At 38.2% G+C, this 26,151-nt stretch overlaps 1 protein-coding gene across 1 annotated transcript in view; it reads left to right on the top strand.

The window, feature by feature from the left end:
• The window catches only part of LOC149226454 (uncharacterized), a 513,224-nt gene that overhangs the window by 222,029 nt on the left and 265,044 nt on the right, over positions 1-26,151 (top strand). The window contains exon 8 of the mRNA XM_089377495.1: positions 22,845-23,042. Within this exon, the coding sequence (XP_089233621.1) occupies positions 22,845-23,042 (198 nt within the window). The remainder of the gene's footprint in view (positions 1-22,844; positions 23,043-26,151) is intronic.

Below are 26,151 nucleotides of genomic sequence, written 5' to 3'. Positions count from 1 at the left end.
AAACTGCTCAATCTTCTGAAGAAGTTGTGCGCCTTACACAGAAAGAGGAGAATCTGACACAAGATTCTTCTAGAGGAAGAGGTGGCTGAAGAGGACGTGGAAAGAAGAATAACAGAGGCAGGGGGGTAAACATTACCAAGGAGGAAGACCTGATTTTCATTGTATACGCTGCAACAAAAATGGACATGATGCATCCACATGCAAGCTCTCTTGGGACAGAGTCAAGAAAGAAATAAGTAAAGTGAAAGGTAAAATACTAGATCTAGGGAAAGGTAAGGCACTTGAATCCGCTCATTATATTGTTGCACATTGCAATATTGGAGTAACTAAAGACTTGTTTAATACTTCATTTGCTTCGTGGAAAGATGCATGGTTGCTTGACATAGGTGCAACCTGCCATATGACCTTTTGGAAAGATTTTTTTGAAGATTTCAGAGGCAATGTAGATGGAGCAGTCTACATCGGAGACAAGTCAAAACTCAAGGTATTCGGACTTGGCACCATTAGGCTCAAACTGCGTGGACTCCTTGACTTTCTTTTGCATAATGTTCTCTACCTCCCAAAGTTGTGGAGAAGCTTGTTGTCCTTGGTTCACATCCGCTAGCAGGGACACTCGATTCACATGTTTGATGGAAAACTTGAGGTTGGAAATGCTCAGACAACTCACTTGTCATGACAGGAATAGAAGAAGAAAATCCCTTGAAGCTTCAAGGAACCTTTGCTTGTGCACATAACTATGTATACAGTTCTCAGTATAATGGAGGTACATTGCCATCTAGTCTCTTATGGCATGCTAGATTTGGACATTTGAACTATGACAATTTTCATTTATTAAAGAGAAATGGTGTTATTGGTTTGCTAACCATTCCTAGGAAACTAAAGCAATGTAATGCTTGTATCAGGAAAACATAGCCAACAACCATTTCATGATTCTCTTTTCGGAGCATGTAGAATGTTTAAACTGATTCATTATGACTTGTATGGTCCTATGTCTATTCCTTTTGCAAATTGAAATAAATACATAATGACTTTTATTGATGACTTCACTAGAATGTGTTGGGTATATTTGTTGAAGAACAAATTTGAAGCTTTTGAAACTTCAAAAAACTTTCATGCATGGGTTGAAAATGATACACAATCTGATATTGGCTATGTTGTCGCACAGAATGTCTAGGCACCACGACAACAACTCAGATTAGGGATTGTCACCTTGGTCCCCAATCTCTTCGTTTAAGCTATCTCCCTACAACAGGCTAAGGGGGGTAGACCCTATGGAAAAATGGAATGAAGAAGAACTAGTTAGGAACCAACTAGTTTCAGGAGACACAGTGAGGCAATCAAGTACTTGATTAAGATTTAGCAAGACTTAGGATTTGATTAGATTTTAAACGATTGATACCAGTGCCTTATGAAGTCAATGATCTTGCTAGGGAAATGAAGACCAAGTAATCGATTAGCAATTGCTGCTTAGATGAATGACTATCTTATATGAAATGTAGATCCTAAAACTAATGTGAGATGCAAGAATCTTGGTTAATTTTAGTTAAATGCCTACTTAGATTGTGAATCCTTCAATCCTTTTTGTGTTGAACCTGATTTCGTAGTAATTGGCAGAGAGAAGATCAGGAGAAACACACTAAGGTGTGATTAACGATACCTCTCCTAAACTTCTAACATACCCAGTGCCTCCTGCGTTGCAGAGAAGCGTGGCTTTGACTGCAAGGTCACTGTTTTAAGTACTATTAAAACAGGGTTCTCAAGAAAAGATGGGTGGAGATCTATCTGTCTATCGACCAAGCTTATGCTTGGAAGTAAATTTTATCTATGCAAAGTTAACTTATATGCAAATGCACCGGAAGATGAGATGAAGTTAGACTCGAGGATGGGAAAACACTTGTGTCGCAAAAGCCTTCAATCACCAAAATTAAATGCTCGCTTTTTTTAGATGAAGACTTAGAAAATAAATTCTTGAAGATATTATAATTAAAACATCAGCTTATTTCAAATCTTCTTGATACAATTTAGCTCAAAGAGAACAAAAACAACTTTGCAATTCGATATCAATGTCAACATATTTTCACAAATATGATTAGCTTAGGAGACAAAGATGCAAAATCTATTATAATTCCACGACAAAAATCTTTAAAAAATGCTTGAAAATATTTGCCAAATGTCTAACATGTAATGAGCATTAAATAATTCAAACAATGACGAAGGATTTTAATAGATGCAAGATATTCAATAGATGCACAATGTTCTAGCAGTCAAATTTCAAGAGATTCAAATACCATGAAATTTAAATGCTAACCAGATTCGATCCTAGAATTTAAATGATTATGCTTAACTACCCAAATCTAGATTTAATTAACATTTTCAAACAGTGAGTATGATTTAAAACAATTATTGCACCTCGACCATAGAAAAACATGCATTTAATAATACTAAGGAACTTCAAATTTAAATCTTAATTATTCCTTAGGCGAAAACATCAATGAAGTAAAACAAATCAATGGGTTAAAAAAATCGAAATTGAAATTTTTAAGCGAAAACCCCTTAATTTATTTCAAATCCTTAATCACAAATTTTAAAATTTTCAGAATTTTTTTTATGAATTTTTTAAATATATTGGATTTTTTTTTTAAGATTTTAAGAATTTTAAATTTTAAATTTTTTAAGATTTTTTAATTTTTTAATTTTTAGATTTTTAAGTTTTAAGTTTTAAGTTTTAAGGTACTGAGCTCAAAACTTTTCATGCATCACCCATAAAAAATATCTTATGATAAGCCCGGGATCAAATTTAAGCTGGGCTCTTCAGAAAACACGGATCGGGAGTTGGCTGGTTCAACCGAGAACTTTCCCGAACGCCTGATGATCTAATAATCAAGGATTTCCTACAAAACTCAATTTAACCATCAACAGAGTGAGAAAACAATAATAAAATTAAGATAAATAAAGATACCTGCTATTATATTCAAAACTTAAATTATCATTCAAACCCCAGTGACTGAGCAAGATACCTGTACTCAAATCACTCTTCAGAAAGCTATCATCAATGGCTAAAAAGAAATCTATGCATGAAAATGACACATCTTACAGTATTTCCACGAAGAGTAACACCAACAGAAATTAACCCCAAAGTCTTTTTTTATTGCTCATAAAAATATTACAAGAGAGCTTTTCGCTTAGTACACGATCAAAAGATCGGATGAACTGACTGACAAATGACCTCCTATTTAAAGATAAATCCTCCAACGGCTAGTTCGAGTGATCCTTGTCAAAGCAATCTCGACTGTTGATGAGGATTAAAATTTATTTTAATCTTATCTGTTGAAATTTTAAATTATTGAGAGAATTCAAAATTTTCAATTAAATGCATTTTACTTAATTCAAAAATTAAAATTTTGAATTAATTTCCTCAAAATTTTGACTTTGACTTAACCCCAGGGACCAAAGGCTTAAAATTTAACAAAATAATTAATTTACTTTAATCCCTAGACCTCTTATTTTTTTTTTAAAGACCAATGAATTTTGCCTTCGGAGAATTTAAATTTACTTAGGACCTAGAATTAATCAAATTTTTGGCTTATGATTTTAATTAATTTTGGCCAGAAAATTTAATTAATTAACCTATGAAGGGATAAATTATTTTTCTCCCTCAAGACACTTTACATCATGATTTTTACATTTTTTACATCTCAAGGGGAAAAACGCATTTGCAAAAACCCTCATAGAGTACCCAGTTCTGCGACACAAATATAATCTAGCAGATCAAACTTTGTAATAAAATAACCTAACCAAATAGTTAGGATTATTCCCAAATCACTTTTACATAGACTCGATCTATAACACTAGGACTCCCTTAAGATCCCAATGACAAAATCCATTCCGGCTTTGGGGTAAGGCTGAAGGAAAACTTTGTCGACCATCTGAGAATGGAACGGTGAGATAAAAAACGTCCCGGAATATAGATCGTCACCAGAAAAATAGGTTTACCTAGGTGATTACATACACAACACGGATCTGTTGAGATTATTTACATTATACACATGTAGACTAGGTTTACATTATAAGATGATCCTTAGGCTAATGATGATGGTTGGATGGCAGGAACACATCGATCAGGCGCTATCCTTTTTGCGAAAAAAAGGGGGGTACTGCTATGGGTTGTTGACACGTAGTGGTAAACATCTGGCTCTACTTGGGGACACGTTGCTGCATTGGAGGAATGTGAGAATCCAGAATCTACATCCACACAACACACAACATAACATAAGTAGCGTTCATCCAAAAATCATCATATAATGTTAAGCACAAGAAAGATATAAGCTTCTCATTTATGAACTAGTCTAACAACATGAAAAACACAAATCTAACTACAAAATGAAATACTGAAATAACAGGGCATAAGGTTAGAAATACAATACAAAGATGCCCCATGGCATAAGATGTGTTCAATATAGTGCATATTGACCATTTGCCTGCTTTCAGGCAAATCTATCGGCTGTTTCTCGGATGTTCCATGTCCAATTCTTCATATGGTAGGACTTTTTCCTATCTGAAAATTAAGCTGTTCGCGACCATCTGATGCATCAAATCGCTTTCTCATTCTCTTTCTCTTGCGCTTTTTCTTTGTGGCAGGCTGTATCATTGATGACGTGGAACATTTTGCTTCAAAACTCTCAGATGAAGTATGTAAGATATGCATGACATGTCTTTCTTCATTCAGCATCTGCTCTGTAAAGAATGATATATCAGTCGCACAGGGATCATGAGTTATAACTTGACCACTTTTTATTTCTTCTTTGATCATGTCATTCTTAGTTAAATCTTCGTTAATGGAGTTAGCCTCTTTCTCGAGATATTCACAACAAGACGGGACCTGTGATTTCCTCTCTTCCAGCCTTTTATGTAATGAACCTATTTCTCTGGCATGTCTTACTATTAACTTCGGTTGGTAGAGTTCAGTTTTCATGAATCTTTCTTGCAGAGTGACATGATTAGCTTGCATAGCCTTTATTTGATTCTGAATAATGGACATTTGATTAGAATGATTAACTTCCATTATTTTTAATCTGTTCTCGATGATACGTATTCCATCTTTATTTATGACACATGGTACCTATTTTTCTTCTATGGCCAATAATGTATTATGTAGAGATATTTGACCAACTTCCATGTCCTATATAATTTTATCATTCTTTGCTTTCATGCCCATGAAACAATTTTGCATATAGTTTATTTCTTTCTTATGATTTCCATGCTGATTATTATAATTGAATCTCATGATGGTCATTTCTTCATCCATAGTTGACAACTTGTTCTAAATATAACTTATTTCTTCCTGATAACTTGTTTCCATGGCAGTCACTTGATTTGAATGATTGAATTCCATGATCGTCATATTTTCCTCTAGGGCTAATAACTTGTTTTGCATAGAATTAATTTCCCTGTCATGATTAGCTTTAATGGTTTCCATTTCCTTAGCATGCTGACTCTGCATATCGATTACGTGATCAGAGTGCTTAATTTTCATGATTTCCATCTCCTTATCACGTTTTTCCAGGTGTGTGTATAAAGTTTTCATATCTTTGACGTAATCAATTACAATTTTTTCTTGATAAGCTCCATATTTTTTACGAGCTGCATTAATTTGAACTGCATGTCTTTAACCAACTGCTTTAGTTCTTCTATAATTTATCATTTTCCCTTTCATTGTTGACACTAATTTGACAACTTGTCCCTGTTTTCCACTGTCATGGATTTGATATGCAACAATACAAGTGGATGGCACATTCTGATATGGAGAATTGTCTTGAAATCTTTCATCAACAACTCGATCCTTTACAAGATCACTTTCATTCTGTTGCATAATTTTAGGGGCATAAGGCGAGCTACTTTGATAACCATATCTATCTTTAAAAGCATTGGCGATGTCTTGTAAAGAAGCGAAAGAATCCTCAGGACAATTATTAAACCAATTCAAAGCATCACCCTATAAAGAAAAGGAAAATAGACACATTTTGACATCTTCATGATCATAATGGGGAGAACTACAATATATGAGCATTGTATGAGTAAACCTGCATAGATGCTTTCTAATAGTGACTGAATCACCACTCGAGAACAAAGACAATTTATGAATGGCCACTTCTGGAATATCATGGAGAAAATCAGTAAAATGACACGGGGTAAACGAATCATCCATGATGACTTGCTTGAAGGAATAATGAAAGACCAAATGGATGATAGAGAGAGACCCCTACTCAAGAAAATCAAGAAATTCTAGTAGAAATTCTTGTAAAAAATGAAACCAGTCGAGTTGCCACTTGAACATGAATCTAACTCTAGGATCCAAAATGCAACAAACAACCGGATATAAGGGAGAGCTTCTAGTCTGAGAAATAATAAATGGAAGAAGTGGAGTCACCACCCAAACAAGAAACGAACCGAAATGTCTAGGTGCTAAAGGTGCAGATGGCGCGATTAATGAGATGATGAAAGATAAGGCGATGAAAAGATCAAATGACGCCAAGAAATGTTGTGTCGCTTGACCGGCTAATGAATGGCGGAAAATATGAGATGATTAAAACGATGTCGAGAAACCAAGGACAGAAAAACTCTATCCCTGGCAGCGGTGCCAAAAATGTTGTTGCACAGAATGTTTAGGTGACAACGGCTCAGATTTGGGGCTGTCACCCTGATCCCCAATCTCTCCGTTTAAGTAGCATCATTGGTTTTGTAGCATAGCTCGAAGGCAAAAACTGAGGTTTTAGGTAGCTGCGGAAGATAGAAATGCGTGGAGAAGAGTGTGACTGCGGACAGAACAGCGGGAGAGAGCGGACTACGATGAAGGCAGTGGGCTCACATAGAGAGCAGGTTGCTTGACGGGCAACAGACAGAAAGCAAGGGAATGGAAGAGAGGCAACAAAAGGATTGCAGCCTTGCTGGAGGGTCAGGTTGCGGTATGGCAGAATGGAAGGAAAGGAATGGGAGAGGGCAGCAACGTGAGAAAGGTGGACGCAAATCAGAGCGAGGAACGGAGCAGGTCGACAAAAGTGGAGGGGTTTCGAAGAGCAGCGTGGGAGCTGCTTGAGCGTAGAGAGGAGAGCTGCGGGGATAGAAGGCTGTGTATGGATTGCGGGTTTCCTTTTTTCTGGGTTTGAGGGCAGCGTACAGGATAGACAGAGAAAAGAACTCAAGCAGAAACCCAAAATTTTTCAGATCCTAAAAAAAATTACAATCCAGATAAAAAAATTTCGAAATTTTTCCAGAAAACCCTAGGCAGCAAAAGAACTGCATCCAGAAACTTAAGATAAACCCAAGAAAATGAATTTCACACTAATGTGTTTTAATGCTTCAGATTTATGAGTAAAACCTGGTGAAATTATTTCCAGATTCAAGAAAAGAATTTAAAACCCTGGACTGCAAAATTCTTTTGAATAAAATCCTTGCAAAATGATGTTGATGAACCCAGAGATCTAGATCTTACCCTCCAGGGCCTAGATCTGGACTCTACACAGTTTTCTTCTTCAGATCTGTAGTTGCAGGACAACAAGAAACACCCAAACGATATATAGAATGATCCAAAAAACTAAAACCGAAAAAACCCAAGTTAGAAAACTGAAGAAAATTATAGATCTATGTACATAAATGGTAGATCTATTAGATCTTGGGAGTGTAAATCCGAGTCCGCATCCAAATCTGATGATCTGAGGCTCTCAACAGCCAAATCTAACGATTTAGCATAGAATTTTTTTTTTATTTTTTATTTTTTTTATATTTAAAATTTTAAAGGAGGTACTGAGCTCAAAACCCTTCATGCATCACCCATAAAAAATATCTTATGATAAGCCCGGGATCAAATTTAAGCTGGGCTCTTTAGAAAACACGGATCGGGAGTTGGCTGGTTCAGCCGAGAACTTCCCCGAACGCCCGATGATCTAATAATCAAGGATTTCCTGCAAAACTCAATTTAACCATCAACATAGAGCGAGAAAACGATAATAAAATTCAGATAAATAGAGATACATGTTATTATATTCAAAACTTAAATTATCATTCAAACCCCAGCGACTGAGCAAGATACTTGTACTCAAATCACTCTTCAGAAAGCTATCATCAATGGCTAAAAAGAAATCTATGCATGAAAATGACACATCTTACAGTATTTCCACGAAGAGTAACACCAACATAAATTAACTCCAAAGTCTTTCTTTATTGCTCATAAAAATATTACAAGAGAGCTTTTCGCTTAGTACACGATCAAAAGATCGGATGAATTGACTGACAAATGACTTCCTATTTAAAGATAAATCTTCCAATGGCTAGTTCGAGTGATCCTTGTCAAAGCAATCTCGACTGTTGATGAGGATTAAAATTTCTTTTAATCTCAGCCGTCGAAATTTTAAATTATTGAGGAAATTCGAATTTTTCAATTAAATGCATTTTACTTAATTCAAAAATTAAAATCTTGAATTAATTTCCTCAATATTTTGACTTTGACTTAACCCCAGGGACCAAAGGCTTAAAATTTAGCAAAATAATTAATTTACCTTAGTCTCTTGACATCTTAAAATTTAATTTTTAACGACCAACGAATTTTGCCTTCGGAGAATTTAAATTTACGTAGGACCTAGAATTAATCAAATTTCCGGCTTAGGATTTTAATTAATTTTGGCCAGAAAATTTAATTAATTAACCTGAGGGGATAAATTATTTTTCTAACCCTCAAGACACTTTACATCATGATTTTTACATTTTTTACATCTCAAGGGGAAAAACCCATTTGCAAAAGACCCTCATAGACTACTCAGTTCTGCGACACAAATATAATCTAGCAGATCAAGCAATTTGTAATAAAATAACCTAAACAAATAGTTAGGATTATTCTCAAATCACTTTTACATAGACTCGATCTAGGACACTAGGACTCCCCTAAGATCCCAGTGACAAAATCCATTCCAGCTTTGGGGTAAGGCTGAAGGAAAACTCTGCCGACCATCCGAGAATGGATCGGTGAGACAAAAAACCTCCTGGAATGTAGACTGTCATCAGAAAATTAGGTTTACCTAGGTGATTACATACACGACACGAATCTGCTGAGATTATTTACATTATACAGATGCAGACTGGGTTTACATTATAAGATGATCCTCAGGCTCATGATGATAGCTGGATGGCAGGAACACATTGATCAAGCGCTATCCCTTTTGCGAAAAAAGGGAGGGTATTGCTATGGGTCGTTGACACGTAGTGGTCAACAAGCTCTATTCGCATTGATAATGGAAAATAATATATTTCATATGAATTTTAAAACTATCTTCACCAGCATGGGATTCAACATCAAATAACAATGCTTATAATCCTCAATAGAATGGTGTAGCTGAAAGAATGAACAAGACAATCTTAAATATTGTTCATTCAATGATGTTTTTCAAGAATGCTAAGCTTATGTTCTAGGCTGATGCAGTGCTATGTGAAATTTCCTCAAATACACCAACTAGAGTTTGTTCTTCTAATTGCTTAGCAGTTTATTTGTTTACAACAAATAACGAATAAATTACTAATGCATTCTTCACAATAAAAATACATTGTAGAAGTAAAATAAGGAACTAAGAAATAGATGCACACACACAATAAAAATGACACTGTTATTTTGGACTAAACATCTCTAGAAAAACCCCAAAGGGAAAACCAATGCAGTAGATGAGGGTTTATGTTATTATGCAACAGCTTGAAAAATATTACAATCTGGATCCCCAACTAGCAATCCTCCGACAAATATATTGGCAAAATAATATGGAGATCAAAGATCTCCTTTGCTAATCAACTTGACCTGCTCTGTCCTGCTTTAACCCCACATCGGCTACTCGCACTGCAACCTGGAACTGACACTTCTTAGAAACTGGCTGTCGCTAGAAACCATTGGCTTTGCCTTCTGGAACTAGATCCGACCACTAATTGCTTATTTGTGGCTCTTCTGACTATTCACACTGGGGTTTCTGGCAATTCGCACTGCTTGTACGACCTCCTCGACAAATGAATTCAACCCTCCCTTTTCCTGCCTCTCTGATAATCAAAAATCACCAGGAGAGTTTTCAGAAGCCTCCTCCCAAATTATTTGCTGCTCCCTTTCTTCGATGCTCTCCCTCTGGCTCAAACTGCACTCTCACTGAATCAACGAACTGGGTGGCTCAATTTGCCTCAATGCAAGTGATGCTCGATGTGTCTCTCTCCATCTCTTCAAGCTGCTCTTATAATCGCTCGTTGAGTCTTCAACAACCATGATTAATCTCCATTAATGGCTATGATCAATTAGACTTCATCAATAGAAGTCTCTAGAGCAATCTCAAACATCCTTAATTAATTAACTTTAATTTACCATTTTTCTTAAGTTAGACTTAGGAAATAATTTAGTTATGGAAAATTAATTTAATTAAGGTGCTTCACAAGCTTATTTCGCGAGACCTTTTTTGGGTTTTGGAGATTTAGTGTTCCTTAGCCTCTTAGCATCAACTGAGACTAGAACACTTGTATGATGCTACCATAAACTAACAGTCTTTCTTAGCGAGGAAGGTGTTCTCTCCATCGTACTCTACATCCTGTAGTTGGATTGACCACGCTGTTGATGCCTGACGTCTATTATACCTCCTTTCTTCACATCTCACGTTGTTTTCTCCCTGCCATTGGAAATCACAGTGCAAAAGTCTGTTTGGAAAACATTGTCCATCATGCTACTATGCATAAGTTGATCTACCTCACATTGTTGTTGGCACTGCTCAACCATTGCAACTACTGCAATAGTGAGTTTGATCTCATCTGATCTTCCTCTCAAGCAGAATTGGGAAATCTCTTTTCCTTCCAACAAAGCCTCTCCTTTATAACTCGCACTCCTTCCGGCATGCTGAACAAGACTGCATAGTTCTAGTGCAGGAACTTCAATCTTGGAATACTTTTTCAGTAGTAACTCTGCCTCCTGTTGCTCATTGAAGCTACTCGCTCTTCGCACAAGATTGCTTCCCGACATTGATACACGATTTGTAGCCTTGAACCACGAACCAACTGAGTGTCTCTGGCTAGAACTGTGCCTTGCTTTCTGCAACTGACCAATTCGCATTGCCTCCCGCGACGTCATCTGCTGGAATTAACTCGACCTCCGTTCGTCCTTTGGAAAACTGGAAACCTCTCTTTATGGAACTGCGCCTTGGTTTCTGCAACTAGCCAATTCGCATTGGCTGTGTCATGGCACCTAGTTTTGCAATTGTCTTTGGAGTATTGACTGCAACTAGCTCTTCTACTATATATTTGACGACATCCTGCTACACTGATCTCCTGCTACATAATACTTTGGGCTCTTGTATCTAAGGTACTGATCTATGTGAAGAATATACAACAATTGGATTTGATCTACTAATAAAGCCCTCCATGGCTAAATTTAGATCTCCTTGTTGCTCCTTCCACAAATCCTACCCATCTGACACAATGGAGTCTCATACTCCTTCTCTTGAGTCTAGTGCCGCTATATCTCCTTTCGAGTATTGTCCATGGTTGGAACCCTTCTTCACTTTGCAACTTTCACTAGACAACTCGCACTCCTTCCCACACTTGTCTTGGGCAACTGGAAATTGATCTTCTGCCCATATCTGCATTTTGGCTAACTTGCACAACATATTCTAGCAATCTCGTATTGCTATCTCTGTGAAACTCAAATAAACTAGAGAGTAGCGATGGAAATATCCTTCTCCTTCCTTTTCATCCTTCCTTTTGCTAATTGCACTCCCTTTATGTTAAAATTGGCAACTAGGGCCAAACTCGATGTGGGTCAGCTTATTTATGGCAGCTGATATTTTTATTGGATCCCTCTCATCGACAGGTGTAGGATTGATCTAAAGATCATCCGGTTCCGATAAGTATTTATGGAGATATGAATTTATTTTGATTATGAAATTATTATCAAGCCGACCAGTGACTTGAGTAGGCTCAGAAACCCAATAGTCATGCCTATTCATCATGTACATTTTAGTATAAATTGGTAAGGACTTGAAGTCATTTGGATAACTATTCTTGGTGTGACCTCCTCCTCTCCACGTCTTGGGTTTTTGGTGTAGGAGAGAGACACCAAGGGTTATACGCTGGCCTACTAGTGATGCCCTAATTCGTTGATAAGGAGAGGCCTAATACGCTGGTCATTGATGACACTAATACACAGATCAGAGAGACTCATATATGCTGTACATAACGATACTTATACGCAGATCATGGAGATTCTATGCAGGTCATGAAGACTCATACGCAGTCAATGGTGACACTCAAATGCAGTCAAAGCTGACATGTAAAATGCAGTTATAGAGACATGTAAGCAGCAGTACAAACATGCCCTAGCCGCAGGTCATAAAGACACTTATGTACAGATCATGGAGACTTCTTTATATGTTGTTCATTAAGGTCTTTATATGCTGTTCATTAAGGTCTTTATACGTTGTTCATAAAGGACTTTATACACAGATCATTAATGACATTTATACGCAGATCATGGAGACTTATGTATGCTGTACATGATGACACATACGCAGATCATAAAGGAATTTATACGCAGATCATTGATGACATTTATAAGCAGATCATGGAGACTTATGTATGTTGTACATGATGACACATACGCAGATCATAAAGGACTTTATACGCAGATCATGAAAACTATATATGCTGCACATGATATCTAATCTGGGAACATCTAAGAACAGTCTTGATGTGCTATGAAACGTTGAAAAGAAGATCTCGGTATATAGATCACAGTGACATACATCCTGTACAGCTGTGACTTAAAGCATTAAATGATGCACCAATATGCAGCGATAGTAATCACTTCTGCAAAGAATGTCATTCTCATAAAAGGTAAGAGACAGGATCATAATCTTACAGTACAGTAAGGTACAATTATGATCTGAAGGTACTAAGATCATCTCAGCCTATAGGAACAGTCATGGTGTATAATCCTCTCATCAAAGCAGTAATGAATGATGATGAATGAAGCAGCATGATGATGAAAGATGCAGCACCGTGGGCATGACAAGAATGGATGATGAATGAGATCATGAGTATGGGCAGCTTGATGATGAATAAGACCATGGAAGATGCAGCATGATGAACAGCATGAAGATGAGAGCAACTCAGTCATCATGGTTCAACACATGTGACAGTACAGCATGGTGTCACATGGTTATGTGCAACAAATGGACGAGATGCAGCACCATGATAGGTGAAGGAGTCACCTTAGAGAATCAGTTGAAGCAATATGTCTTCAACTGTTCTCAGCAGATATCAAAAGTCAAAGTGTTGACTTGTATTGTAAATATACTATCTCTCTCACTTTCTCTGCTGAACTTTGAAGAACATAAAAGAAAAATTGATCAAGGGTTTCCCCACATTGTGGGGTTTGTCCTTGGCTAGCACCACATCTTGTGTCCTCTTGTCTTGGCTTGTCTTCTGCGATTTATATTTATGTTCTATCTGCAGTTTACTTTAATGCTGATGTGATTGCTAACTGTGAAAATTTAAATAAATTGCTCTAGCATAGAACATACATAAAATTAACACTTTAGAATGTGCAGATGTGCTCTCACCTGCATCCAAAAATCCTTCTCCGGCATGCACATTTTATGTTGCTCCTCTTTGGGCAACTCGCTCTACCTTCTGGAAGTCCTCCGGATTCTGGCACACGAACTGTTGCTCTTAAAGCACGCACTGGCTGAACTGACAAGTCTATGCTAGGGCCTTCTGCTACTAGAAATTACAAATCTCCTCCTAGAAACTGGAAACCCTCTTAAAAATTCTAGAAATTCCCTCTCCGTGTGCTTTTCTCTTCCTGCCCTGCGCAAATCTACAACTACAAACCCTTGCTGCAAACCTCTGCACCCAGATCTACTCTGCAAAACAACTGATCTGCTCACCTGAACTCCTCTTCGACAAATCTACTACCTACTAGAACTGCTACTAAGCAAATCAAACTTTTCCTGCTCTCTGGTTCTGGAAATTGATTTTCTATCCCAGCAATTCGCACTGTGTGATTGGCTTGCATAGATATGGAGACTGGTGCTTTAGATCTACCTCTGAAACTGCATGAAAATGGTTCCTTCACTTCTAAGCCTATGATTTGATCAATAATGCTCTAATACAATGTGAAATTTCCTTAAATGAACCATTTGGAGTTTATTCTTCTAATTGGTTAGCAGTTTAGTTGTTTATGACAAATAATGAATAAATCATTGATGCATTCTTCACAATAAAATTACATTGCGTAAGTTAAATAAGGAACTGAGAAATAGATGCCCATGCATACAATAAAATTGACACCGTTATTTTAGACTAAACATCTTGGAAAAACCCCGAAGGGAATACTTGTGCAATAGATGAGGGTTTATTTTATTATGCAACAATTTGAGAAATATTACAATATGGATGCCAACTGCGAATCCTCCGTCAAATATACTAAAAAAGTAATTTGGAGATCAAAGATCTCCTTTACTAATCAACTCGATCTCCCTTGGCCTTCTCGCACCCCACACTAGTTACTTGCACTGCAGCTTGGAACTTGCATTGTTGGCTCTGAATAACTCGCACTGCCTGGAAACTGGCTCTAGCTGAGTCATCCTACCTCCCTTTGCCACTAGAAACCGCCCACTCTGCCTTCCGAAACTAGATCTGAACTCTAGCTGTTGATTTGTGGCTCTTCTGGTAACTCGCACTGGGGTTTTTGGCAATTTGCACTGCTTGTACGACCTCCTTTGCAGAGATGTATTCAGCCTCCCTTTTCCTGCCTCTCCGGCACTGGGAAAATCATTGGGAAGCTCTCTGAAAACCTCCTCCCAAATTATCTGTTGCTCGCTCTCTCCAATGCTCTCCCTCCAGCTCAAATTTGCGCGCTCACAAAATCTGCGAACTAGGTAGCTCGATCTGCCTCAATGCAATTGAGGCTCGACGTGTCTCTCTCCATCCCTTCGAGTTGCTCTTATAATCTCTCATTGAGTCTTTGACGACAATGGTTAAATGTCCATCAATGACTAGGACCAATTAGACGTCACCAATAGAAGTCTCTATAGCAATCTCGAAGATCCTTAATTAATTAACTTTAATTTACAATAATTTAATTATGGTAAATTAATTTAATTAAGGTGTTTCCCAAGCTTATCTCATGAAAGCTTTTCTGGGTTTTGGAGATCTAGTGTTCCTTGTTAGTTTTTGGTAGCATCAGATGTGTTCTAGCCATGAAAATTGGTGGAGAGGCTAAGGCACATGAGTTTTAAAGAACACAGAAATCATTTGGAAAAATTCCACCCGGATTGTATTTTATTAAAATAATTAATATTTTTAATGGGGTTCTTAAGTCTAAACTTAGGAAAATTAAAGTATTAATGGGTATTAATCAAAATATGGGTGAGAATGTTCTAGAAAGCGGATCAAGTCAAGTTTTAATCTTAGCCGTTGATTAGAGACTTAATCTCGACCGTTGAAGTCTCAATGAGAAAAGTATAAGAAGGAGGCTTGGGGTTTATTTAGAAAGACACATGGAGAGATTAAACAAATCGATTTTCTGAGGTGAGAAGTTCGCAGGAGGAAAATCGATTAGGGAGATCTTGTAGCTGAGGGGCAGGGATAGTTCGGGAACACAAACAGAGAGGTGGAGAGAAGCTTGTGGAGGCAATGCAGTAGCCAAGAGAGCTGACGTTGGGCCAATTTGGGCCCATGTAGCCTTGACGTAGGGCCAGAAGGGTCAACACAAAGGGAGAAAGTTGCCTTCCACGCGAAGAGTCGGAACTGTCGAGACAGCCGGGAAAGCTGATGCAGTGGGCAAAAGAGTTGACGCAGAGCCTCAGAGAGCTCCACGCAGTTATTGCGAAAGGGAAACACAGTTGTAGCCGAGGACAGGTAGTTTTGCTACTAGATCAACTGGAATCTACAGGGTGAAGTGACGCAAAATTCACTTAGGTTTTCTACCATTGTATTTCTCTGTCACTAGTTTGCTGGGAGGGAAACCAACATTTGTATTCTAAACCACTGCTTAATAATAGAAAACCCTCATAACTGCTACACCAGTTTTTCGCGTTGGGTTTTTTTGGGGACAGTTGTCCAAAAATAACGATGTCTATTATGTTGTATTTTATTTCTTTCTTAGTATCTTGTTTCCGCTTATAATTTAATTAAGTGAAGGATGCAGTAGTATTTACTTAGATATTTACCATAGAACACAATATATAACTTGTATGGATTAACAAGTAGGAAAAGTAACATTAGTTTGCTGTAGTAGGGATTCTTGTTGTGGAATTTTCACATGGTATCAGAGGTACAGGTGAAGCAAGAAGAGAAGAGCTGGTAGATCCGGTGCTGAGTAGAAGAAGGGTGTTCAAAAAGGCTGCTGGAGGCAGCAGTTCGAAAACCCAGAAGGCTGACACAGTTCCAAGCCGGGAGGGTAGATTTTCAAGGCAGTCTCTCTTTGAGTGAGTTGATGGAGAGAAGGACTTCTAGTTCGAATTTTTGACAGGGTAGAGGGAGCAGCGTTGAAGCCTCGGTGTGAGAGAGCTGGTGGGACGCAGATTTTCAGCAGGTCATTTGCTGGGTTGAAAAACATCAGAAGAGAGAAGAGAAGCACCTTGAGGGAACTTTTCCTCAACAGACTTCCCGTCGAGAAGTTCATTTTCTCATTGGCTGAGTAGTAGCAATGAGAAGTAGAGGGGGGCTTTTTGACACTTTTTGGCAGATATGGCAACCAGTGGCTTGAGGGATTAGGACAGGTTGGACGGTGAATCCAACTACGTCATCTGGAAGGCTAGAATGTCTTTCCTTCTAGATGAGATGCACTTTAAACATACGTCAAGAGTATTGTGGTTGTTCCCGCTGATAATGATCAGAAGAAGTACAAGGCCGAGCAGGGGAAGGCGAAGAGGTTCATACTCGATGGAGTTCGAGATCATGTGGTCTCACACTTGCAGGGCAAAGATACAGCTCGAGAAATGTGGGAAGCTTTTGTCTTCACTGTATGAAGGTTCTTCCAAACAACAAAAGATGTACTTAGAACAAAAGTTGCAGTGGACATTAATGCAGAAGGGAGAAGGGGTTAACTCCTATCTTTAACGTCTTCAGGACACTAGAGACCAGCTTGCTGTAGTGGGGTCTACTCCTTAGTCTACCGCGATGGTAAGGACGACCTTGAATGGAGTCTTGGATGAATGGCAAGTTGTCGTCCAAAGTATATTGGGTAGGGAAAGTCTACCTTCATGGGAGCAGATGTGGGCAGCTCTTCAACAGGGAGAAATAAGGAGGGACCTAGTTAAGGTCAACCTCAATGGCGACAGTGGGAGTGGCATGAAGACTAAGCAGGAGGGGGAGAACGCAACTCTAGCATTAAAGGGACAACAAAAGTAGAAGTGGAAGGCAAACATTTCGAAGGTAAAATGTTTCCAATGTGGTGAGTTGGGCCACTTTGCATCCCAGTGTCCTTTGAAGCAAAATGATAAGGATGAGAAACATGATCCTAAGTTTTCTCCAACAAAAATTGCTGAAGATGAGTTTTCCACGAGTGCCCATGCATCCCCAGGAGGGAAATGGGGCTATATTGAGCTATAGTTGGGAGGACTACATGTGGGCAGGATCCTTGAGGAACCAACCTCTTGGATCAATTCCTTGCTACAGGAGCCCAAGATTCAACAGTAGTGAGATGTACTTAGTGTCAGATGATGCAGTGGGTTGGTTGGAGAGATAGATGCTGTAGCTGAGACCAGAGATTGATCAACACAGAGCAAGGTTGGCAGTAGTGCAGAAGTCAACAGTAATGCAGAAGATTCAGAGGGTCAGAGACTAGTAGTAGTCAGATTCCAACATTCACGTAGTATTATACTAGACACAGTTAGTTCAAAAATTTCGGATGCTTTTCCATTGTTGAGCAACAACAATTGGAAAATGATGTAGTGCAGAGCTAGCAGTGGCAGTGTTAGCAACAGATGCAGAGGGAGCTGTAGTACAGATGCAACAATGGCAGTGGTAGTGTCATGGGCAGCAGTACAGTAGCAACAACAACACAGTGTTGGTGGCAGCAACAATGCAGAAAGGAGAGGCTTAAGAGACAAAGCAACATGTAGTTGGACTTGTTGCTAGAGCACATTCCTCGCTAAGAGGGAGTGTTAGTTTTTGGTAGCATCAAATGTGCTCTAGCCATGAAAATTGGCAGAGAGGCTAAGGCACATGAGTTCTAAAGAATCCAAAAATCGTTTGGTGAATTTCCACCCGGATTGTATTTTTTTAAAATAATAAATATTTTTAATGGGGTTCCTAAGTCTAAACTTAGGAAAATTAAAGTATTAATGGATATTAATCAAAATATGGGCGAGCATGTTCTAAAAAGCAGATCAAGTCAAATTTTAATCTTAGCTGTTGATTAGAGAGTTAATCTTGGTCGTTGAAGCCTCAACGAGAAAAGTATAAGAAGGAGGCTTGGGGTTCATTTAGATAGACGCACAGAGAGATTGAAGAAATCGATTTTCTGAGGTGAGATGTTCTTAGGAGGAAAATCGATTGGGGAGATCTTGTAGTTGAGGGGCAGGGATAGTTCGGGAATACAGACAGAGAAGTGAAGAGAAGCTTGTGGAGGCAGTAGAGTAACTAGGAGAGCTGACGCTGGGCCAGTCTAGGTCAGCACAGCCTTGACGCAGAGCCAAAAGGGCCAACGCAGAGGGAGAAAACTGCCTTCCACCCAGAGAGCCGGAACTATTGGGAACTGCGAGAACAGTCGGCAAAGCTAACGCAGTGGGCAGAAGCGCTGACGCAGAGCCTCATAGAGCTCCACGCAGGCCCACGTAGTTACTTCGAAGGGGCAGCGCAGTTATAGCCGAGGACAACCTGTTTTGCTGCCGAATTAGCCAGACTCTGCAAGGTGAAGTGATGTAAAACTCACTCAGGCTTTTTGCCATTGTATTTCTTTGTCACTGGTTTGCCGGGAGGGCAACCAACATATGTATTCAGAACTACTGCTTAATTATAGAAAACCTTCAGAACTGCTGCACCGATTTTCCCGCATTGGGTTTTTTCAGGGACATTTGTCCAAAAATAATGATGTCCATTGTGTTGTATTTTCTTTCTTTCTCAGTATCGTGTTTCCACTTATAATTTAATTATGTGAAAGTTGCAGTAGTATTTACTTCGATATTTATCGTAGAACACAGTAAATAACTTGTATGGATTAACAAGTAGGAGAAGTAACGTCAGTTTGCTGCAGTAAGGATTCTTGTTGTGGAATTTTCACATTCCTTAGCCTCTCAGCATCATCTGAGAGTATAACACCTGTCTGATGCGACCATAAGCTAATAGTTTATATTAAAAAGCAGATGTCCATCTCATGCTCTCAAAAACAAGACTCTTTATGAAATGTGGTATGGCCACATTCTTTTGGTAAGACATATCAAGGTTTTTGGTTCCACCTATTATGCCTTGATTCCTAAGGAACAAAGAAACAAACTTGGTGCAAGGAGTCAAATGTGTATCTACTTGGGGCACTTGGATACCTCCAAAGCATATTGTCTCTATGATGAACTAAAGAAGTTTATATTGTCTAGAGATGTGATTTTTCTTGAATCTTCCAAGATTGACAATGTTGTTGAGCAACAACTTGATCGCTTGGACAAATTTGGGTATGCAAAATCTTTTCAGGAATTTGATAATGAAATTCCATATCTTGAAGGGGGGGTCCCTATCCTGGATTAATTTGTGGAATCTCCTTTTGAAGCACTCTCTCCCCATCATGAAGCTCCAACCACTTCTGATCAAGAAGACACTTTGAGTGATGTGATTGAGAGAATTGGAAGACTAAATCTTGATTTAGCCCCATCTTAGTCAACAGAACAACCTGGGCCATCTCAAAAAGGTCCTCCAAAATGGCTCACTAAGACACTTGAAAGTTTTCATCTTGATGAGGTTGGAAAGACAGGAACGAGAAGTTCTACTAGACAGAATGGAGGTGATGTAGATGATTTTGATTCAACTATTGACATGGATGTTTCTTATGACTGTGAATTAAATTTGTCTACTAGTTTCGAGCCAACTTCCTTTAAAGAAGCTGCTTCTTATGGTGAATGGAAACAAGAAATGCATAAAGAGCATTGTGCTCTTAAAAGAATGGAACTTGGACACTGGTGGACCCTCCATTTGGAAGCAAGTTGATTGGCTGCAAGTGGGTCTTCATGAACAAGTATAAATCATATTCAACAAATTCCACAGATTCCAACAATAGAGGCAGAATATGTGGCAGTTGTAGAAGCAACAAAGGAACTTGTGCCACTTGGGAAAATTCTTGAAGATTTGCAGGAGAAACAAGTGGATTCTACTCCTCTTTTAATTGACAATAGATCTGCAAAAATTGGCCAAGAATCCAAAGTTCCATGATCGAACCAAGCATATCAATACAAAGTATCATTTGATTCGACATCATGTTGAAGCCAAGACTATTCACATATGCCATTGTTCCACAAATGAGAAGATTGCATACATCTTGTCCAAAGCGCTTGGAAGCGAAAAGTTTGAAAGATTTAGAATGATGCTTGGACTTACAAACACCCCTTCAGATTAAAGGGGGGGATGGTGACACCTAATCATCGGGGATTGGGCAAATATCTTGTAAATATTTAAATATAAAATAAGAAGTTGAAGAGATCTTGGAATGTGAATCCCAGCAGTCACTCCTCTATGTGTATATATTAATGTTATTATTAATAGAGATTTCAATTCGTGGAGTTACCAAAATACTTGCCCTAACATATGGAATAGGGAGAGATGGGACAACACTATCTCAATCGGGGTTTCCCAAGTAGTGACCCTCCTATACCCATTCGGTCATTGGGGGAGGTCGCACTTGACTAGGATGAAATATTAACCTACCCATTTAAGGTGGGGGACCAAGGTGATGGTCAAAGCCCTTTTTCCTTCTAGCTTACCCCATAATCCATACCAAATGCCCAAAGTACAAATAAGCATAAGCACTCGATTGCAAAATGGATAAAGTACATTTTGGTCGGCATCCCGACTTCCTACACGCACTCTTGCTAAATGAGCGAGGAAACATATGACTAATGCAGGTGGCAGAGATATGAATGGCACATCATCATTGGCTAATAGTGGCTGTCAGGGGCTGCTGGCTGGAAGAGATGGTAAGAGAAAATATTTCCATATGGGGTAACCCACTTTTGGTGGGTAACAGGGTTCATTTTGTTGTTGTATGTATTTTTCGCCCACTTAAAAGTGTTGTACTTCATTATTTTGTTTACTCATTAATCAGCCCTAATTTTACACTTGTTTATCATAGATTCTGGGGCGCTTTCCTCATTGCTGTCATGAAATATTTGCATGCTTTAAATTGCTGATTGAAGCATTTGTTTATAATAGCAAAGTGTAATTTCGTGATTGCATTAGTTTGGGAACCTATTTAGGTCTCTTTAGGTCATACTAAACCCTCTAGATTTAGCCATAGGGTCCTTTGAACTTGCTCTCTTGAAATTATGCCTTAAATCACATGAAATTCTAATCATTGCATGCTTGTCTTTGGCTAAATCTTGTGGTAGAACCCTTAGGGGGAATTTAGTGTAAGTCCATTTGTGTTACCTAATCCCCAAGATGTTTTGGGGAAGCCTCCCTTGTGGGCATTGTATCCAACCACAAAAATGACGGGAGAAGTTGCTCAAGTAGCGGTTGTAACTCTCCCATTTTTGGTCTCAATCTAGATTGCTAAGTGAGACTTTGCACTAGGGTGCTAGATTTTGCAATAATAGGGGGCTTCATCATCTAATGAAGATTAGTTGCCCTTTATCATGTTGTATAATATGCTTAGGCCTTTTGCTATTTCTCATATTCATTTGTTTAGTTTATTTGGGTTTATGTTTCAGCGACAATGAGTTGCTTCCGTAAACCCACAGTGGATCACCAGTCAATTTTTATGGGGTCCCGTTAACCTATATTTGCGATTGTTCGTGGACATTAATAATGCTATTTTATCTTATGTAATTATCTATATCTACTATTTCTGAGTACAAGGATGGAAACATGTTTCTAATTTCCAAAATATTTCCAGATCCCCAAAACTGTTATGGGAAGCTCAAAACTGTCGAGAGGTTTTCAACAGTTTCCATAAACATTTTGTGCTGTTTCCCAACTATTTCTGGAAACTGACAGAAATTGCCAGCAGTTTCCAACATTTTTTTCCTTACATTAAAAAATACAATAAAAGAAAATAAAATTAGAACCAAAAACAGTTATTTTTAGAAACTGTTATAGAGCTAATCCGATTTCTGGAAATGCATTTTTTGCCATATAACATTTCCAGCTTTCAATACTTGGGCCCGGGGACACAGATGAATATTCTTATCGTTATTCTGCTATTTTTTCTGAACTTCTGCTAATGTTACTCTAGTTATACAAATCAGGGGAATTACCCAATCTGGGATGTCTACTTTTGTACTATAACAATTTGTATGAGACTGGAGCACATAAACAGTTCATCAATATAATACTTTACCAGGTTATTTAGTATATACCTTGGTTTTTTGAAGGGATTAAACTGTAGCTAACATGGCTACAAGACATATGCAAGTTATATGTGCATTAGTAAGAAAGATGCAAATTATGTGTGCATTCTTTTTTATTTTTTATTTTTTTTTGCTTTCCTGCATTATATTTTCCTTTTTGCTCCTGTTATGGCTTCTTATGGCAAAAGAAACTGAATCTTGTGTTTTCACTTTCTAAGTCTCGTAGCTTTGGTCAAAAGTCTGCGTTTGATTAATATTATGAAACTTTTCTGTCTATTTTGGCAGGCATCACTTTCAAATTTGCCTTATGTTTCAGTGCCAAAAGCATTTATGCACCTGACTGGAAGGAAAGTACTAACAATGGAATGGATAACTGGTGATAAACCAAAAGAATTACTTTTCATATCGAAGGGATTGAATCCAGGTGGCCACATTTACTCAGACCAGCAGCGGTTGGAGGCAAGGAATCGGCTTTTGAGTCTGGTTTGTATGTCTGATTCTTAGGCCCTAGACTTTCATTAATGCTGGTTGGTACATTATTTTGCTTTGTCTTTTTGTGTATGTTTTCACATAAAGCTGTGAAGAAGCTTCTGTATGAAACTCCTGGTGTAATATATGCATTGATTTGAAGGTAAAGCATAAATTATAGCCTAAAAATATCTGGTCTTTATACATATGAATGTCTTTTCTCCATCGAAGGTTCGGATTTGAAGATTTTTTGAAACAGGAGAACAAGGCTGAATGACAAAATAAACTAAATGTATGTTCTAGCTAGTTAATATCTCATGAGAAACTCCTGATTTAATAATGTGTATTTGTAAAGAATGAATGTTCATGTACGATAGATTCTTGTTAGCTGGACAAACGTATACCAGTGTTGCAAGAGCCAAATAACCATTCTAAAAAAGGTAATACAAGGAAATCGAATACCAAAAAACAGATAAGCTTTACTGTCTAACTGCAAAGGAAATATTTTTCAATCATTAAATTAGAAGGAAAACTGGATAGTCAATCATATGACCCTTAGGAAGGATGTCATTAACTAAATATTGTTGGTTTTAACAACATAAATTTAATTTCTACAAACAGATTCTTAATGAAAACAGAAAAGATGCAATGGCATACATACACACATTTAACACAGATTTTACCCATGAAGTACAAACAGGGAAAACCAGACAGATTTTTTAGTATATATTAGATCTTTACAATGTCACAATAAAATATGTATATCTAGTGGCATCCATAAACCATCAATCCATTAATCTTAGATTAGAGTACAACTATAGTTCCTTAACCAAAATTACAAACCATGGATTGAATGACCATGCACCACAAAACCACTAAAATAAAAAACCATCTGTCGAAAACTGCATGTGAATCACGTGTGGAGCTAGTCATGCAAAGAATATAGCACACACCTAACATTATCTCACTTGTTATTTTCTTTGCATATAGGGGGCCGAATCTAGGGCACCAATGTTCATTGTTTCTCTGTACCAAGAAAACTTCTTGGTGTTCACAGACTTTATTAGTGAATCTACAACATTTTTCAGCGTCTCCACCTTCACGAGCAACACCTTCTTCCTTCAACCATGTTTCTCACAAAGCGATACTAAACATCAATAAGATTTGTTTTAGAATGATAAGACGGGTTCTTTGCAGGAAGATTACACTCTGACTGTCACAATCTATCCTTACTGCTTCTTGTACTAACTCAATTCCTGAACCTAATCTTTGTAACCATATTGCTTCTTTGTGTGCATGAGTGGTTGTCATGTATTCAACTTATGTAGTTGAGAGTGCCACTATAGACTTTATCTTGCTCATCCAACTTATTGTTCCTCCAAATAAGTTAAACACATATCCGTTTGTACATTTTCTATGATCTAGATCTCCAGCCCAGTCCACATCAACAAATCCATGTATATCCAATGCTTTGTCCAATCCTAGTCTTCCTTGGTAGCATAATCCATACCTAGTAATGTAACGCAAATAGCTAAAATCCCTCTATACTGCTACACAATGCTCCCTTGGTTTTGACATACATCTGCTCAATACTTTCGTTGCATGTGCAATGTCCAATCTAGTATAGACCATTGCATACATCAAACTAACAACTACACTAGCATATAAAACATAGGATATGTCCTCTTCATCTTCTAGTGTCTTTGGACATTGATCTGTGTTAAAATTGGCAACCAAGGCAAAACTTCATGTGGGTCATCTTATTCATGGCTGATAATATTTTTATTAGATTCCTCTCGTCGAGAGGTGTAGGATTGATATAAAGATCATTCGATTCCGATAAGTATTCATGGAGATATGAATTTATTTTGATTATGGAATTATTATCAAGCCGACCTACAACTCATGTAGGCTCAGAATCCCAACAGTCGCATCTATTCACCCACCAACGTTGTGTATAAATATAAGAGGACTTTTCCTCATTTGGACTCACTCATCTCATCACATCTCTCTCTCTCTCTACTGTGCAGATATGAGTCTCTTCTCTACTGCGCTGAAATGGGTCTCTCTCTCTCACACATGTGAAGCCGAAAGCTGTTGAATTTGAAGCTGCAACTGCAGAAGTAAAGATTGACTTGCGTGGCCTAGAAGATCTCCTCTTTGGAACTGCGCTGTAGGTTCATCTGAACCTCCTCTGGAAGCCGAAACTTTTGGTGGTGGAATGAAGTCAATCCGACGAACGGTTTGCAAGATATCGACTGCCCTAGTTTGAAGCCGGAAACTGCTGAAACTGAAGCTGCAACTGCAGAAGTAAAGATTGACTTGCATGGCCTAGAAGATCTCCTCATCTGAACTGCGCTGTAGGTTCATCTGAACCTCCTCTGGAAGCTGAAACTTTTGGTGGTGGAATGAAGTCAATCCGACTGTCGGTTTGTGAGATATGGTCTGCCCTAGTTTGATAATGAAGCCGCTAATGCTGATGCTACTGATCTAGGGTTTGCTACTGCTGATATGAATCAGATTTATTGTACTATTTCTCTTTGCTGAATTATTGAAGATAAAAGAAGATTTGATCAAAGGGTTTCCCCACACAATTGTGGGGTTTGTCCCTGGCTAGCCGCCACATCTTGTGTCTCTTGTCTTGGCTTGTTTTCTGTCGATCGTTTAATGTTCTATCTGCACTTTACTTTATGTACATGTGATTGCTAATCGGTGGAATATAATAAGAAAAAGAAGTAAACTGTTATAAGCATAGAACATACCATAACTTAACATGGTATCAGAGCTGAGGTGAAGACAAAGCCCGAGCAAGAGCAAGAGCAATCATTGAAGAGAAGATTGGCAAGGCTATCCTAAAAGAACTATGGGGTCCTCAACACTCTTTCCTGCCGAAGATAAGCTCCGTGAGAAAGTTGACTATCACGGATGGAAGATGTCTATCGATCTATCCCTTGAAGATCAAGGAGTGATGGACCATGTAAGAGGCAATATTGTTGAGCCTTCATCAAATGCATCTGCTGCTGCCTGGAACAAATGGAAAAATGGAGAAGTCAAAACAAAGAAGATCATCCGGGACTCTATCGACAAGCGCTTGGTGGCCTACATCTCTGATTTAGACACCTCC

Source organism: Pinus tabuliformis, chromosome J (assembly GCF_031772625.1).
Source record: "Pinus tabuliformis cultivar Carrire ecotype Pingquan chromosome J, CPIR1, whole genome shotgun sequence".
NCBI classification, from domain to species: Eukaryota; Viridiplantae; Streptophyta; class Pinopsida; order Pinales; family Pinaceae; genus Pinus; species Pinus tabuliformis.
The sequence above is the reverse complement of the archived record's forward strand: the minus strand, read 5'-3'. Positions and strand labels throughout refer to the sequence as shown.